Here is a 16,404-nt window from a genome sequence, read left to right as displayed (position 1 = left end):
CTTTGGTATACAAGTTTGGCCACGCTAGGTTAATGCTCATGTTTCAAGGGCCATTGACTATAGCCGGGTTTTTATAGAGCCGAATATTCCATTTACAATCGGATTATAAAACCAAACCAAACAAAACAATCTGAATAAACAAGCCACATCATGATGAAATTTCATTCCAATTCACAGTGGTGGAATAATCCTTTTCCCCGAACCAATTATAAGTATGTGCAAATGAAATAAACAGAAATGGGTAACAATAATGGAGAGTCGTGCTCGGGAATGTAAGTCCTTTATTAGGACATAAAGACACATAAGAAGACAACACAAGAGTTCACATTCACATATCCCACATGTGTGAACACTAAGACAGTTGATTTGACCCAGAGAAGCCACTTAAATTAAGCCAAAAAACAAAACACTGCTGTGGAACGAATACAGTAAAATGGATGAGAATCAGTCAAGATGCACTGTTCAGTGATTTCTGCTACACAGTATACTTTTTATGGATGTTTTCAAGTGAGGCAGCGGAGTGATGACATCACATACGTTCAGGTGTATGCGATGTAGTTCTCGGGTATGAGGCCCGTCTTGCCCTGGTAGGTCGCTTGGAGCCAGCCTGGTTCAACCGACGGGTGAACTGAAGACAGACAAAAAACAAATATGAAAATGACAATTATAATACCGGTACTCCTTTCAGGTATTAGTTGTCTTTTCTTACCATTTGAAAAGAGCGCTCCCTGCGGAAAACTGAGCTCATGGCTGTGCTCGGCCTCGCAGGAATACAAAGCTTTCGCTTCCCTGCGAGTTGAAAATAATTGTTTTTATGTATCTGCTAATGTACTATAATCTCCTATTTATGATTCCACAAACCTTCCAGAAGCACAAATATCCAAAGCTGAGGAGAACACGGAGCTTTCACGTTGTTGTTGGTTCTGTGCCTGGACTGATAACCTGAAACACACAAAAAAATGTGAAAATAAAAACCTTGTCACCATGACCAGCGTTGCCATTTTAACACTACTTCTATATACACTCTACGAGTATACCCCACTGATACTATTTTTTGGCTCCCAATACCAATTCCGACAACCAGCTGTGTGGTATCGGCCGATACTTCGTTTTGTTTTGTGTATGGGTACCGATACCCATACTAATATCAACAAAAATGTCAGATAGGATACCTACACTAATCCAGGCCTTTTGTAGCCGTTGGTCGGCAGTGCGTGGGAGGTCAGGTTGTTGATGTCTCGTCTTAAGTGGGAGATCTTCCGTGTAGCCTCTTGCGGGTCCAGCGACGCTAAACTCTGCACGGAACCATGGCAGCTTCTGTAGTCTGGAACACGAAACCATGACACGTGAGTTAAAGACTACTTTGTATTCTTCCGCACTTTAAATAAAAATTTAGGAAACCCGTACACATAGAATTCATAAGACTGTATATACAACACCTATTAAAAAGTATGGAATCACCAGTCTCGGACGAGCACTCACTCTAGACATTTTATCATGTAGAACAAACTCGGATAAAAAGCTTGAAAAAATAATGAATTAGTTCAAAAGTGCAACTCTTTAGAATTCAGAAACACTAAAAGAAATGAATAAAAAACATTGTAGTGATCAGTAAATGTTACTTTTATAGAGCAAGTGCAGGGAAATATATATGGAATGACTCCATTCTGAGGAAAAAAAATATGGAATTGGAAAAAACAAAGACTGCAGATTCTTGACTCATGACACCTTGTCCAACGCAAATTCTTGACTCTTGACAAGGTGATGGTGCTGGAACTTTGGTTTAGTGCTGTTCCAGTGAGATTTACAAAGATGACTGCCTGAAGAATACATCAAAATTCCTTCAGTCCTTGATGATTTGGGGCTGGATGTCCGGCAAAGGCACTGGAGAGATGGCTGTGGTTAAATCTTCAATAAATACACAAGTTTACACTGAAATTTTAGACAGCTTTCTTATCCCTTCAAATGAAAATATGTCATTTTCCAAGACGACAATGCATCATGCCAGAGAGCTAAAACTATTAAAGCATTCCTTGGAGAAAGACTCATTCAGTCAATGTCAAGGCCTGCAAATAACCCAGATCTCAACCCTACTGAAAACCTGTGGTGGAAATTGAAAAACATGGTCCACGGCAAGGCTCCGACCTGCAAGGATGATTTGGCAATTGCAATCAAAGAGAGTTGACACAAAATTGATGAAGAATACCATATTGGCCCGAATATAAGACGGCCCTGATTATAAGACGACCTGCTCTTTTTCAAGACTCAAGTTCGAAAAAAACTTTTTGAACACAAAATTATTTTTTACACAGAAAATAATGACAGTACATCTGAAACAAATGATTGTAACAATATATTTGAGAGAAAAAGCATGTTATTTTGCCTCATTCAAATCTTAATATCTGAACATTTAAATATGTAAACTAAAGTGCAATCACATTCGTAAATATATGGCCTCTGGTTTTTGAAATGTAAATATGGTAAACCAATCTATTGTGATAAAACAACAAAATTGCAATAACTGCATTAACCATTTAGTGAAGTCTAACTGTAACTGTAGTCTTGAAAAAAATCTGAATAAGGAAAAACAATGCAATTAAATAATGCAAACTGGTTAAACTGGAGAGTAGCTTAGATCTGTCATGACAGAACATCACTTCAATGATATCTGGCGCTATATAGCGTCGTGAATGGGTTTAATGTCTAGACCGCGCATATAAGACGACCCCCTCTTTTTCAGTCTTATTTCAATGCAAAAAACACCGTCTTATATTTGGGCCAATACAGTATTCATCGAGTCCATGCCTCAGAGATTGCAAGCTGTCATGGAAGCCAGCGGCGGTGCTACTAAATACTAGGGCTGTCCCAAACGACTAATTTTCTCCCGATTAGTCAGCCGACTATTTTTACGATTAGTCGACTAATCTTATAATTAAAATTTTTTTAAAAATTATTTACTAATGTAGCAATGAAATTTCTGTTGACGCTTATCAATTCAAAAAACATATTGGAACACGTAAATTATTTATTTAAGTACAAATAAACACGTAAATAACAATAATAAATCAAAAAATAAACGAGTTCAAATGCTGATAGAATTAACTAGTGCAAAAAAATGGCATGTAAACAGATTCAGAACACTGACTTCCTTTCCAACATGATTCAAAACAATTCTTAAAAAAACACCTCGCATTAATATTATAGTACAGTACTATATATAATAGTATTATGATAATTATAATTATTCATTGCCAATCAGATTTTTCATAAAGAGTGTCATTTTAAAAGTATTTTTAGTGTAGAATCTGAATTTTGAAGTATGTGGGATTAACTCCAGAAATCGCTAATTATATGAAGAACATGACGTGCTTTTATTTGGAAATGTTTACCGGAAGTACGTTCGCTAAACCGCTAACTTCAGCTTTACACTCAGCAAAAAAGCACTTTTTGTAATTGCAAGTAGTGTCAGTAATAGATTTTTTTGGGGTCATTTTTTTCGTTTGCAAATGTTGTTAACCAGCCATTTTTCCTGTTTGAAGTGTCACCTTTTAAACCGCAAGTTTGCTTTCACGAGACAACTGCCAATGTTTTAAAGCAGGCTAAAGTAAGTTGCCTTTTCCCCCCATTCACCTCAGTGTAGCAGTGCTAACGTTACAGTGTTTAATATGGATGGGTTTTCTTATTTTGTATGTCTGAACTTTAATTCTACAGCGTGTTGATAAGAGAAAGGAACTGGAGCCATCAGCACGCACGCACCAATGTATGCACGCACGCACGCACGCACGCAGCGATAAAAGGCAGCCGTGAAAATTACCGGCCTCATTTTTATTTGCCCTGCGATAATTGGACTCATTGCATATCGTGACAGGCTTAGCAACTTCAATAAAACATGTCGTTAGTTAGTTAGATGGACTTACAAACTGGTTGACGGCGCTTTAGGTGTTCATTCTCGGCCGACGTGCAGCCAAGCTTGGCATTGAAGAGACAGGACAAAACAGTGTACCCTCCTTTGTTTCTTTGAAATAAGTCAATGTTTTGGACACTCTGGTGCGCTTTTTTGTCTTTGTGCCGCTTTCCCCGCTTGCATACAGAGCGTCCGACATTCTGAACTTTCCACGCATATATTTTTTTAACCCTTCATTAACCGTCGACGGGATGTTTTGCTCGTCGACGGATTTACGTCATCGATGACGTCGACTATGTCGACTAGTCGGGACAGCTCTACTAAATACTAGAGATGTGTTTTGATTGTTATTTCTTTGTTTGTTTCTGACGATTCCATATTTTTTTCCTCAGAAAGGAGTGATTCCATATATATTTCCCTGCACTTGCTCTACAAGAGTAACATTTACTGACCACCACAATGTTTTTTATTCTTTTAGTGTTTCTGAATACTGGTACTAAAGAGTTGCACTTTTGAACTAATTCCTTATTTTTTCAAGCTTTTTATCTGAGTTTGTTGTACATGATAAAATGTCTGAGTGAGTGCTCGTCTGAGACATACTGTACATAAATATATACAGTACTGTGCAAAAGTTTTAGGCAGGACACCTGCCTAAAACTTTTGCACAGTACTGTATATATATATATGTATATATATGTATATATATATATATATATATATATATATATTTTTTTTTTTTTTATAACCAAAAATAGGCACTTGCCCTAAACCTTTCTTGAATGACGTATATATATATACTGTATATATATATATATATATATATATATATATATATATATATTTTCATCAACATTTTGAAGTGCGAGTGTATGATGTGGTGTACCTTCTGAGATGTGCAAGGAGGTGAGGGAGGACGAAGTGGACAGCGGGTATGGGAACAAGGATGAGGAGGAAGACGACGACGAGGAGGCCGTCTGGTACGCTGCTGTCCGGTGCTGCTGATGAGGTGACGAATACACCTTTGTGTCTTTGGTGCTTTTCAGGGACGAAACTGATGGCACTCTGAGGACTGAACGTGTCTCTCTGGCTGGCGACCCCGAGGTGGAGAGCTGCACGGTGGACGAAGAGGAATGAGATTTGGACTCCTTAGCGGAGGAGAGGGACAAGGTGGAGTCAGTCTGTTCAGCCGCAGATCTCAGAGACACCACGGATGATGCAACGGACGACGCAATGGACGACGCCACGGACACCGCAACAACTTGGGTCTCCTTGTCCATCATACATTTTTTTTCATCGCCATTGGAGGAACAGGAAGGAGTCGGCTGGACTTCAGCGGAGTGAGGTGATGCTGTGGAGGAGATGGGTTGGGCGGGAGGCGAGGATGGAGGTGACGATTGTTGTGCGGCGTTCTTCTCTGAAGAATGAGAAGACAGTGATTCCTGGCTGCCCATAGGTGTAGTGCCCGGGCTACCGCTGCTGAAGGTATCGCCTAGAGCCATAAGAACAAATATTTACACTAGAGATGTACCCAAAACTCAATGGCGGAAAATTTTCAGCTGAAATGTGGTTTCTGTTGTGGTCCGAAATGCTTTTTTCGCTAAAGTAACAACTGAATCTGCAAGTTGCAGCACCAGTGACATTCACTTCATAATTTCAGATCTTTCTTCTTCTTGCAGCTAAAAATGGGGCCACCAGGTTGTCTTTCCAGCTTTGGAAACATTTCTTTTGATCTTATTTCCAAGTGGGGGTAAGCTCTCTTTTCTCTCGGTGACTCGACCACAAGCACAACTAGAGTGCAAACAATAGCCCGGGGGTCAGCAACCTGTGGCTCTAAATCCACATGTGGCTCTTTAGCGCTGCCCTAGTGGCTCCCTGGAGCGCTTTCAAAAATGTTTGAAAATGGCAAAAGATGGGGGAGGGAAATATATTTTTAGTTCTAGTATGGTTTCTAGTGTGACACAAACATTATTCTAATTTGTTAATACTGTAATGAAGTTAAACTGCAGGGAAAATACACATGTACCGTATTTTCCGCGCTATAAGATGCATCGGAGTATAAAGCGTACCTTCAATGAACGACCTATTTTAAAACCTTTTTCAACTTTTCATGTATAGGGCACACTGCATTATAAGGCGCAGTAGTAGTAGTCGTAGTCGCAGTAGTTGGCTTTGTGTTATGAATCCACAAGATGGAGCTGAGCTAAATGGAATGACATGATTAACCAATATTGAGCCATGTATGAGGCACATCCATCCGTCCGTCCGTCCGTCCCTCCCTCCCTCCCTCCTTCCCTCCCTCCCTCAATCTGGGGTCGGGTAGCGGGGGCAGAAGCTTTACTAGGCTAATATAGATACATACAGAATGTGTTGCCTTCATTATAATGCTTATATAAGGCTTTCAATTTTTTTGTGGGTCCAGACATATTCTTTTTTTTTTTCTCCAGTATTGCTCTTTCAACATTTTGGGTTGCTGACCCCTGCAATAGCCACTCCGAGGAAGTTTAAAAATGATCCTTTCTTATCCCTAATTATGAAAAAAATAAACGCATACTTCAAATTTTCAATGTTTTCCTGGTCAATGATCACGACATTCGCCCAGATCTGCAGTGTATCACAAAAGTGAGTACACCCCTCGCATTTTTGCAGATATTTAAGTATATCTTTTCATGGGACAACACTGACAAAATGACACTTTGACACAGTGAAAAGTAGTCTATGTGCAGCTTATATAATAGAGTTAATTTATTTCCCCTCAAAATAACTCAAAATATAGCTATTATTATCTAAACCCCTGGCAACAAAAGTGTGTACACCCCTTAGAAACTACGTACATCCCTAAATGTCCAAATTGATTATTGCTTGTCATTTTTCCTCCAAAATGCCATGTGACTCATTACAGGAGTGCTGTCAGTATTGCTGCAGAGATTGAAGAGGTGGGGTGTCAGCCTGTTAGTGCTCAGACCATACGCCGCACTCTACATCAAATGAAGAAAGCCCGCAAACAGTTTGCTGAAGGCATGTCAACAAAGCAGATGGTGTACTGGAACCATGTCTTAAGGTCTGATGAGACGGGCGGGCTTACTTGTGTACCGTCTTCAGAAGAGGCTTCCTCCTGGGGTGACAGCCATGCACACCGATTTGATGTAGAGTGCGCCGTATGGTCTGAATACTAACAGGCTGACCACCCACCACTTCAATCTCTGCAGCAATGCTGACAGCACTCATGTAACGAGTAACATGACATTTTGGAGGGAAAATGAGAAGCAGTACTCAATTTGGACATTTAGAGATGTACATCGTTTCTGAGGGGTGTACTCACTTTTGTTGCCAGGGGTTTAGATATTAATGGCTATATTTAGAGTTATTTTGAGGGGAAAAATTGCCTCTATTATATAAGCTGCACACAGACAACTTTTCATTGTGTCAAAGTGTCCTTTTGTCAGTGTTGTCCCATGAAAAGATATACTTAAATATCTGCAGAAATGCGAGGGGTGTACTCACTTTTGTGATACACTGTATGTAAAGCACTCACTATCATTGTCTGCTAGGCAGAGAGTAGGTGGGTAGAGGCGGGCCTTTCTCTTCCCCGACGACAAACAGATGGCCTTGCTCCGTCGGGGCGTCGCCCGAGAAGACTGCGCCGGAGGTAACGGTAGTGTCAGGTCAGGACTCTCGCCAAATATCTGACAGCCAAAGCGTAACGTGTTAACGCATGTGTTTACTTTACTATGTGCATTTGCATACTTTGTCATGGTTCTCAATGATAATCTCCACCACGATATTCTGGAACTTGATGTTCATCATGGCGGCCACCGTCTCCTCCTGTGACCTCATCAGCGTGGGACCGAAGATCATGCCCAGGTTGGACACCGTCATCAGGTTCTGGGCGCAGTGGGATGACACTCTGCATACAAAAAAACAAATGCTTACCAATGACCTTTCCAGTCAAAATGGATTTGGATGTCAATCTATTGAACTCAATGGCTGCCATTGACAGCGCTAGATGTCCAATTCATTTTGACAAAGAGGGGGCAAATGAACAAATGTTCATAGCCAGTCCTCCCATTGTAAATCAATTGCACGTCAATTCTTTTCAATGGCAGGCAGTTACCATGAACTTTAACAAAAAATTTGAATCATTTTTTTAGTGTAGAATAAAGATGCAATAAAAAAACTCGAATTAATTCACAACATCGAGTTATTGCCCAAGCCTCCATAAAGGCACGTGTTCCTGTGTACAAACTTGAGAAGATGATTCGTCAGGAGGTCCAGCATGATCCGGTTCTTCTCCGGGAGCTTGTGGACCAGTGCATGGATCGCCTTCACGCGATATTGGTCGTCATACTCTGCAAAAAACAAAATATTTTATTCATTTGATACATTTGTAATAAGATTTTAAGAAGTGTTGCACCGATACTGATAACATCGGTACCAATACGGCGCTAAAATGATGTCATGGTATCAAGGAATGCTTAGATGCAATGCTAAGTACAATTTGAGATCTAGTTTCCAACCGCTAGTCACCCTATCCAAGATGATCGCTATCCTAGCACGCATCTGTAAAAAAGGAGCATTAGCCATAGACTTCATAATGATATTGACGGGACACATTCCCCAGACACTGCGCCACTCCTTCAAGTAGGGGGCGTCCCTCACTCCGCTTGAGTCGGTCGAAGTCCGTCTCAGATATTCTCAAACACATGCAGCGATCCAACGCCAGATTTAGGTTGAAAAAGTACAAAAGCTGTACGGCATACAAACAGGAAGGATTGTCTCAGTAGTAATTATTGTATTTTTCGTATCATGCATGCATTTTGAAACGTTGTGAAAAAAATCAATGGGAGAAATTAACCGCTACGGCATTGGTGTCATAATTCGCAATATTTACGTAAGATGCTAACTCCACGTTTTTTTAGTTTTAACCAAGAATCGAGATTGTTTTACGTTCATATCTATGAAGAATTCAGGGATTTACACATTTATTCACAAGAATTTTCGACATATAAAGCTCTTTGTGGTGATAAGGCACAATGGCTAAAGACTAGCAGCACATTCGACATATTTACGTAAAATAAATGCTAACTGCCTGACTTTTTTGCTTTCAACCAAGAATCGAGACAGGGATTTAAGCATTTATTCACAAGAATTTTCAACGTAAAAAGCTCTTTGTTGTACTAAGGGGGCCGCCAAATTGGCTAACAGACTGGCAGCACATTCGACATATTTACGTAAAATAAATGCTAACTGCTTGGTTTTTGTTTTTGTTTTTTTTGCTTTTAACCAAGAATCGAGACTGTTTTACGTCCATATCTCCAAAGAATTCAGGGATTTAAGCATTTATTCACAAGAATTTTCAACGTAAAAAGCTCTTTGTGGTGATAAGGTGGCGCCACAGTGGCTTAAAGACTAGCAGCACATTCAACATATTTACGTAAAATAAATGCTAACTGCCCGTTTTTTTTTTTTTTTTTGCTTTAACCAAGAATCAAGACTGTTTTACATCCATATCTATAAAGAATTCAGGGATTTAAGCATTTATTCACAAGAATTTTCAATGTAAAAAGCTCTTTGTCTGTGTTTCCACTCGGTCAGCTTTGACAGAGATAGGCCCCCTAATAATTGGCCCCGCGCCCCGCGTCCTTTCAATATATTATGAAGTCTATGCCCTTTTGCCCTTCCCAGATGATGATAGACATCCAAAGGTGTGGTGTCCAATGATCCTTCTGCAGTGGTTTCAAATGAGAGTATCACTAATAGATGTCCAATCCATTTGAAGCAGATTCCATTTCAAATGGATTGGACGTCTAGCACTGTCAATGGCAGCCAATGAGTTCAGTCAGTGCCTGATCAAGCCATGATAGAAATTACCTTACAATCTTGTGAGTATGCCGTAATCTAGTATTTATAAAATGAACAAAAAAACGTGGTATCATAGATGTTGGAATCGGTAAGAGGCCATCTTACTTGCAGCTTTGATGAATTCCTTGTGCAGTCTGTAGGTCAGCACAGGTTCTGCCAAGCACCTGTGTGCATTATTCAGACATTTAAACACATTAAACTAGAAGGGGCTGTCAGTGCTAAATCGTTCCCGGTCCAAATGGATTGGACCTCTAGTGCATTCAATGGGAGCCAATGTGCTCTATCAAGTGTGCACGTTACCTAAAATAATTCTTCAGTCCGCTGGTGATGGTCTTGTTGTCCCAAGCGTCTGCATCTAGATGCACGTCGCAAGCAGAAGTGGAGGCTGCAGGGAAGCAGATGTGCTTTCAGAATGATTCATCAGCCATTACCAGAAGAGGGGGAAATGAAGTCAGACCCAGTTCTTACAAAACACGCTTGTCATCAGTCGCTGAACTTTAGAGTTGACTCCCCCGGTCCGGTAAAGACCAAGAGTGGTGAGGCCTGTGCACATATTTGGATACAATTCAGCACATAGGGCGAAATGTACAGTACATTTGGAATATTTAACCGTCCTGAAGTTTTCATCGTTATCTACCTCTCGTTTCTACCAGCTCAATACAGCTCTTCACAAAGCTAAAGCCTGTCTCGTTGAGGAACGCTGTAAAACAAAAAAACAAACAAACAAAAAAAAAACACTTATGAAGCAAAAATCACATTAATCGGCAGCTCTTGAATTGAGAAATCTGGATTCTTACTTTCTTCCTTCTTGCTGAGTAGCGACGGAAGAGTGTAGATCTGAGCAGAGACCAAAATGTCAACACAAAATCACTCCAGAGAAGAAAAAAAATAAAAACGAAAATATGGCCCATACAGGTTCTTTCCCGTCCATGGCTTCCATCCAGAGTCGCCTGTTGGCCTCAGAGAGTGCTTGCAGAGTGATAACACCGTGTCTGTGAAAATGGAAAAAGGACAATTTAATCCGCTACATCGCCAACATAACATTTATGCAAAACTTCTGCAGTCCAAAAACTGCGAATGAATTAACGAACATTCATTCGCCCCTCCCAGTCAAAATGGATTGGACGTCTCGCGCCGTCAGTGGCAGCCAAATAAGTTACAAGTTTGACACCCCTGCACTTAGGCATGTGCCGGTTACCGGTTTCCAGGTTTACCGTGGTATGAAAACGACAAGGTTTCAAAACCACTAAAATTTTCCCTCATACCATCATACGGTATTCGCTATTTTTATGTCCCAAAAATGCAGCAAGAAATGGCTTGGAGTGGCAGCGCTCATCCCTCCCCATCCGGTTGTTGCTCTGTCCTGTGTGTCGGTGACACTACTGTTGGTGTCAAAACTACACCTGAGCGTTTTCAAAACTCCCTCAAAAAAGTCTAGTTTAGTATGGGAGTATTTCGGCTACTGAAAACAAATGGTCGCAGCTTAGAGGAGGAAGGACAGCCAACCTCCAGGCAACACCTCCAACATGATTTCACATTTACGTGACCATCATCCGTCACTTTACACAAAATTTAAGCTAAATAAACGCTGTCATGAACGTTTCCCACCAGCTACGAGAGTTCACTCCAGCGTGTTTTGTGTGTCTACCAATTTTAAATCAAATACTATAACATAAACTTGTTAATGAGGCTTTTAACGTGGCTAGTTAGCGTGGCAAGACGGCAAGTTGTTTTTTTTCTCTAGTAGCTTGCTTTTGTAAAGTCTTCCGCCATTGTAAACATCTGTACAAAATAACATTTTCTTAATACAGCCTTTGGTGTTTTTTTTCTCTCTAGCGACTTTCTGTGTCTAGAGAGGGTGGGTTTGTGTGTATAATGTGTAAATAATGATACGAGTCATACACATGCGCTGTCTCTTGCTCCTACTCTCCATTAACATTCAAGTAATTCATATTAATAGTAGTAGTGGTATGATAACCTCACATTCCTGCATCATAAGTTGGACTGAGTGAGAAATATGTACAAAATGGGCAAGTCTCTAAAACTCATACCTGTAAAGTTGTATGGTTTCGGCGTAATTTGTACAAGTGAGCACTGATTTTTAAATGTGTACGCCGTCCGTTCAAAATCTGTACGCTTTTCGTGCATTACGTTTTTTTTTCTCCGTTCGGATTTTGTCATCGTTTCGGCAACAAGACAATGTGCGTTACTATGCGTTACTACGTTGGTTGAAAGACGCAAGAAAAGTCAGAGACACGGAGAGAAAAGAGTGTTTGTTGTGACGCTGTAGCAAACGCGATGCTAGGCTAGTTGGCTCCAATATTTCCTGACTGTAGCCGACAGCCTACAATCTACGCCTAGATATCACATGCATATAGAACTACATGCGAAATGACAGACTCGGCGGCGTTAGTTAATGGCCGCCATTTTAAAGCTGTAGACTTCTCAGAAAGGCTCTGTTGTAGTGAACCTTCCAAACAAACCTAAATAACTCTTTATCTAAAATACTCCTAAATCGGCAAAACCTTGACTTGAATCTATCTTTAAATGATGAAACAGCTTTAAAACTTTCACATGTCAAAAGTAGACAGAAAGGAACTAATGCAAAAATGGGAGCAATTTTAACAACTGTAACAGTTGATTCACAACATTAAATGACTTCCAAACATAGCAAAGGTTACTATGTTTTTTGTTGATAAAAAACAAACAAACAAACAAACAAACAAACAAACAAACAAACAAACAAACAAACAAAACCATCAAAGGTAACACGAGTTACTTTGCCAAGTAACTAACTACTCTTACATTCAAGTAACAATTACTACCTCAATTACTTTTTGGGAGAAGTAATTTGTAACTGTAATTAATTACTTTTTAAAAGTAAGATTAACAACACTGGTCATAAAGATGACGTCTGCAGACTGAAAAGTGACGAAAGCAGAGATTTGATTCTGCCAATTTGTTGCCGAACACAATTTGCCCGCAACTATTACAGATCACTTCTCAGAATTAGCAAAAGAAATGTTCCCTGATTCAAAATTGAATCGGAAAGTTAATTTTATCAATTGACCTATTTAATTTATAATTGGACACACTAACGAACTACCTTCAAGTCAAACTGAATTGCGAGCTGAAGTGTCATGAAGTGCAGCCATCAAAAGACATAATAGAAATTGCCAAAAGTGCTACATACAATTATAACAAAAGTCGCTGTTAAATTTTAGTAATCATGATGTAGCTGAAGATATTGATTGTTCTTTGATTGCACCAGGTTATACATTACATTATTACCAATAAATTCATATTTTAAAAAATGAGTTTTATTTGTTTCATATTGCACGCTATACAAAACGTTGTAAGATTAGTCACCAATTTGTAAGGGCATACCTCACTATTTGTAAGATTGCCAACGGCCTCGGGTTGACAGGTATGAAAACTGTTGAGATGGAGCTTCAAAGTCAGTAAAGTGCCTGCAATATATATATTTATATATATATTTAAAATTTTATTTAGAAGTGTTTTTACTTTTTTATGGAAAATAATTATTTTTGTTTTAGCAACTTGAGATGTGGCTGTGGGTCTATAAGCTATATTTACTTATAATATTTAATTTTATTTAAAATAACTGTTATTTATTTTTTATTTTATTTATTTTAACATTATATTCATGTTGATTTTCCAATTTGCAAATATGTTGGTAATTAAAAAAAAAAAATCCTGTTCAAATATGAAACTTTTTTTAACCTATATATCTCAAAATAACACATTTTAGAGCTATATTTGCAATACCGTGATAGCGTGAAACCGCGGTATTTTTGCTTAAGGTTATCATACTGTCAAAATCTCATACATGCACATGCCTACCCGCACTACATAATCACTATCTAATAGTACACGTTCTATTACCTCTCCACCACTTCGATGTCGAAGCAGAAGCGCTTATCGATGGAGTCTGTCTTCCTTCGCACGCACGAGCGAAGCCGCAACATTTCCGGCGTCCCGTTGGGCACGCCGTTCTGTTAAAACGGAGGACAGCTCGTAACGTGAAAACACGGACATTAGGTCAATCATATCTCAAGGCAAGATAGTGATATGATTTTACCTGTCGGTTGGGTGGTCGCACCTCCGTGTTGCTCATGCTGAACATCTTGGAGCTCTTCTCATACGTGCAGTAGTATCTGGTCCACACGCTGCCCAGCGGACCTGAAGTAGAACAAGAGCACGCGCAGCAATGAGGATGACATATAATCAGCACTGTTTGATTAGACTTACGTTTCTCCTGTATGTACAGGTAGCCCTCCATTGTGAAGCAGCCAGGAGCTTTGAAGTCCTCCTCGGCCGATCGGATTCTCTTCATCAACCGTTCCACTTCAGCTCGGGTGCTTTCAAAGTTGTTCCTGGCCTAAAAGTGAATCATAAATCATGCATAATGGAACTTGAAGCAGGTATATTTTTGTGACTTCTACAAGGATGTGTAGACATATGGAAAGTACTTTTCATCATGTCAGGTTTTTTAGTGTTCAAACTATAAAAATAAGGAATAATATACACAGATTCTCTCTTTCATGAGCTTCACAGTGAAGAACAGACAGGTGTTCAACTTACATTCTGCAGGTTGAATTGCAGCTGCTGTTTGTAGGGTTCAAACTCGCTGGCCAGTTCGTAGCCTTCATGGTAGAAGGTGAGCAAACCTTGCAGGAAGGCCAGCAACTGAAGAGCAAAACAATCACAAAAGCAAATTGACAATCACAGCAGCAAAAAAAGAGCCATCAGGCTGCTGTTTGGATCACTGTTCTTGTTTACGTTCACAACAAAGCTCTCTCCACTCGGCCGGCGGAATTAGTTCTCCGCACAGGAAGCGGCGCGGCCGAAACAGGAAGCGGCCTTCATAGATACATATCATTAAAACATGTTTATCACCAGACAAACAGAGTGTTTGGCGGCTGCTTTTTAGAGGGGCCCTTTCTTGTGATCATCATGACGCTCATGTTCATAAGCGATGTGACGCAGTGACATTTTGAAAGTCGTTACATGAGAAAAAGATAAAGAAATTTCTAATTGGTCCCAAGAGGGAACATTCAGTTTACAATCTTTTCATGCTACGTTCACACGGTCAAATTGTACAAACAAGTCATGCTATGTACAGGATGGAAGTTGGTATCTTGCCCTTCCAGTCAAAATGGATTGGACGGCGATTGAACTGAAAGCTCCAAACTTAAAAAACAACAACGGTGTGTATGTTTTGTGGGGTTGTGAAAAGTATTGATAATGAAATGTTGTATCCATATACAAGAGGGATGTCCTGATCGCCTGTTTTTGCACCCGAGTCCTGGTCACCTGATTTTGATAATCTGCTGATACAGAGTCCCAATCCGATACAGAAAAGTTTTTTTGTTTTTGTTTTGAAAAAATGTTTTAAACATCTTACTGTCCAACCGTGCCGCTTTCATAATGTGAACTATCTTTAAACAAGAATAACGTAGAAAAATGCTTGTCTTTATTAAATGCTTCACTGAGTGAGTCTACTCAAATCCACTCATTGCTGAGAACAGCCTCTCACTTACACATTAAGTTGCCACAGCCCTTACAGCTACTGTGTAACAATCTAAACGATGATTGACACATTTGTGCCTTTGATCGTAGCGTTATCAAGCTTCTCTGGCAAGATCAAAGCTACAAACCTGTCAATTATCAAGAAATTTAAGTAGCAAACTCCGGTGCACTGCTGACCAAGAAAAGCAGCAGGGGGGAGAGTGAGAGGCTGTACGAACATGAAGCAGAAAAACAAATATATTTCTAAAATTAAAAACCCGATTCCAACTAGGGCAGCAGCTATTGGTTATTTTAGTAGTCGATTAATCGATGATCTAGTTAGTTCGAATAATTGAGTAATCGGATAAGGAACATACAAAATTTAAATACCTGAGCTGAGCCTCAAACGGTATAAAAAAAAATAAATAAATGAGGATCTAAGTACAACAAAAGAACAATTGGCTAACTTACATAGCAAAAGTCTGCTACCTTAAATGCTATAATAAAATGCTAACTTTTTTTTACAATGCTCTTAACAAATGGTTCAAACACATACTCCCACAAAAAAACAGCTAAATATACTGTACATATAAACTAAAATACGAATTGCATTAAAAACCATTAGCTTAAACAAAAACTTGGCCTATGTTGGTCTTAACAGGGAGCAGGTAGATTCAGCCATTTGAAATGAGTTATGTAATATTCACTGTTGCCACTAGAGAGCAGTGTATCCACCCAAATCTATGAAATTAAATGCAAACACTTTCGAAACAAACCATTACAACGCCATTTTAATTAAACGAATACTCTTAGCATAAAAATTTAATTCTAGTCTTTTTTCTAATCGAATTACTTGAGTTAATCGATTAATCGTTACAGCACTAATTCTGATCCTCTGAAAAATGGCGCGATCGGCCTGATTTCCGATCATGTGATAGTATACAAAATTTTATTGCGCAAGTTTCTATACTCATTATCAGTCATTTGTTTTTGCTCTACTGCAGGTCACCAGAAATTTGTTGTCATTGTTTTGCACTACTCTTGATAGTAATGGAGGATATTTTTGCATATTTTCCTTGTTAACTCATACACTGCCATTGATGATGCGA

The 16,404-nt window shown here is 39.4% G+C and overlaps 1 protein-coding gene across 1 annotated transcript in view; it reads right to left on the bottom strand.

Annotated features, from left to right (window-relative positions):
- Nucleotides 1-247: 247 nt before the first annotated feature.
- arhgap42a (Rho GTPase activating protein 42a) overlaps nucleotides 248-16,404 on the bottom strand; it is a 32,839-nt gene continuing 16,682 nt past the window's right edge. The window contains exons 7-24 of the mRNA XM_057821535.1: nucleotides 14,369-14,473; nucleotides 14,036-14,165; nucleotides 13,866-13,966; nucleotides 13,670-13,779; nucleotides 10,677-10,755; nucleotides 10,561-10,600; nucleotides 10,401-10,463; nucleotides 10,232-10,306; nucleotides 10,064-10,148; nucleotides 9,869-9,927; nucleotides 8,148-8,250; nucleotides 7,649-7,808; nucleotides 7,437-7,587; nucleotides 4,788-5,393; nucleotides 1,177-1,324; nucleotides 862-942; nucleotides 710-789; nucleotides 248-628 (exon numbers count right to left, since the gene is read on the bottom strand). Of these exons, the coding sequence (XP_057677518.1) occupies nucleotides 540-628; nucleotides 710-789; nucleotides 862-942; nucleotides 1,177-1,324; nucleotides 4,788-5,393; nucleotides 7,437-7,587; nucleotides 7,649-7,808; nucleotides 8,148-8,250; nucleotides 9,869-9,927; nucleotides 10,064-10,148; nucleotides 10,232-10,306; nucleotides 10,401-10,463; nucleotides 10,561-10,600; nucleotides 10,677-10,755; nucleotides 13,670-13,779; nucleotides 13,866-13,966; nucleotides 14,036-14,165; nucleotides 14,369-14,473 (2,265 nt within the window). The 3' untranslated portion in view covers nucleotides 248-539. The remainder of the gene's footprint in view (nucleotides 629-709; nucleotides 790-861; nucleotides 943-1,176; nucleotides 1,325-4,787; nucleotides 5,394-7,436; nucleotides 7,588-7,648; nucleotides 7,809-8,147; nucleotides 8,251-9,868; nucleotides 9,928-10,063; nucleotides 10,149-10,231; nucleotides 10,307-10,400; nucleotides 10,464-10,560; nucleotides 10,601-10,676; nucleotides 10,756-13,669; nucleotides 13,780-13,865; nucleotides 13,967-14,035; nucleotides 14,166-14,368; nucleotides 14,474-16,404) is intronic.

This window comes from Corythoichthys intestinalis, chromosome 18 (assembly GCF_030265065.1).
Source record: "Corythoichthys intestinalis isolate RoL2023-P3 chromosome 18, ASM3026506v1, whole genome shotgun sequence".
Taxonomy (NCBI): domain Eukaryota; kingdom Metazoa; phylum Chordata; class Actinopteri; order Syngnathiformes; family Syngnathidae; genus Corythoichthys; species Corythoichthys intestinalis.
This window is presented reverse-complemented; position numbering and strand designations above follow the sequence as displayed.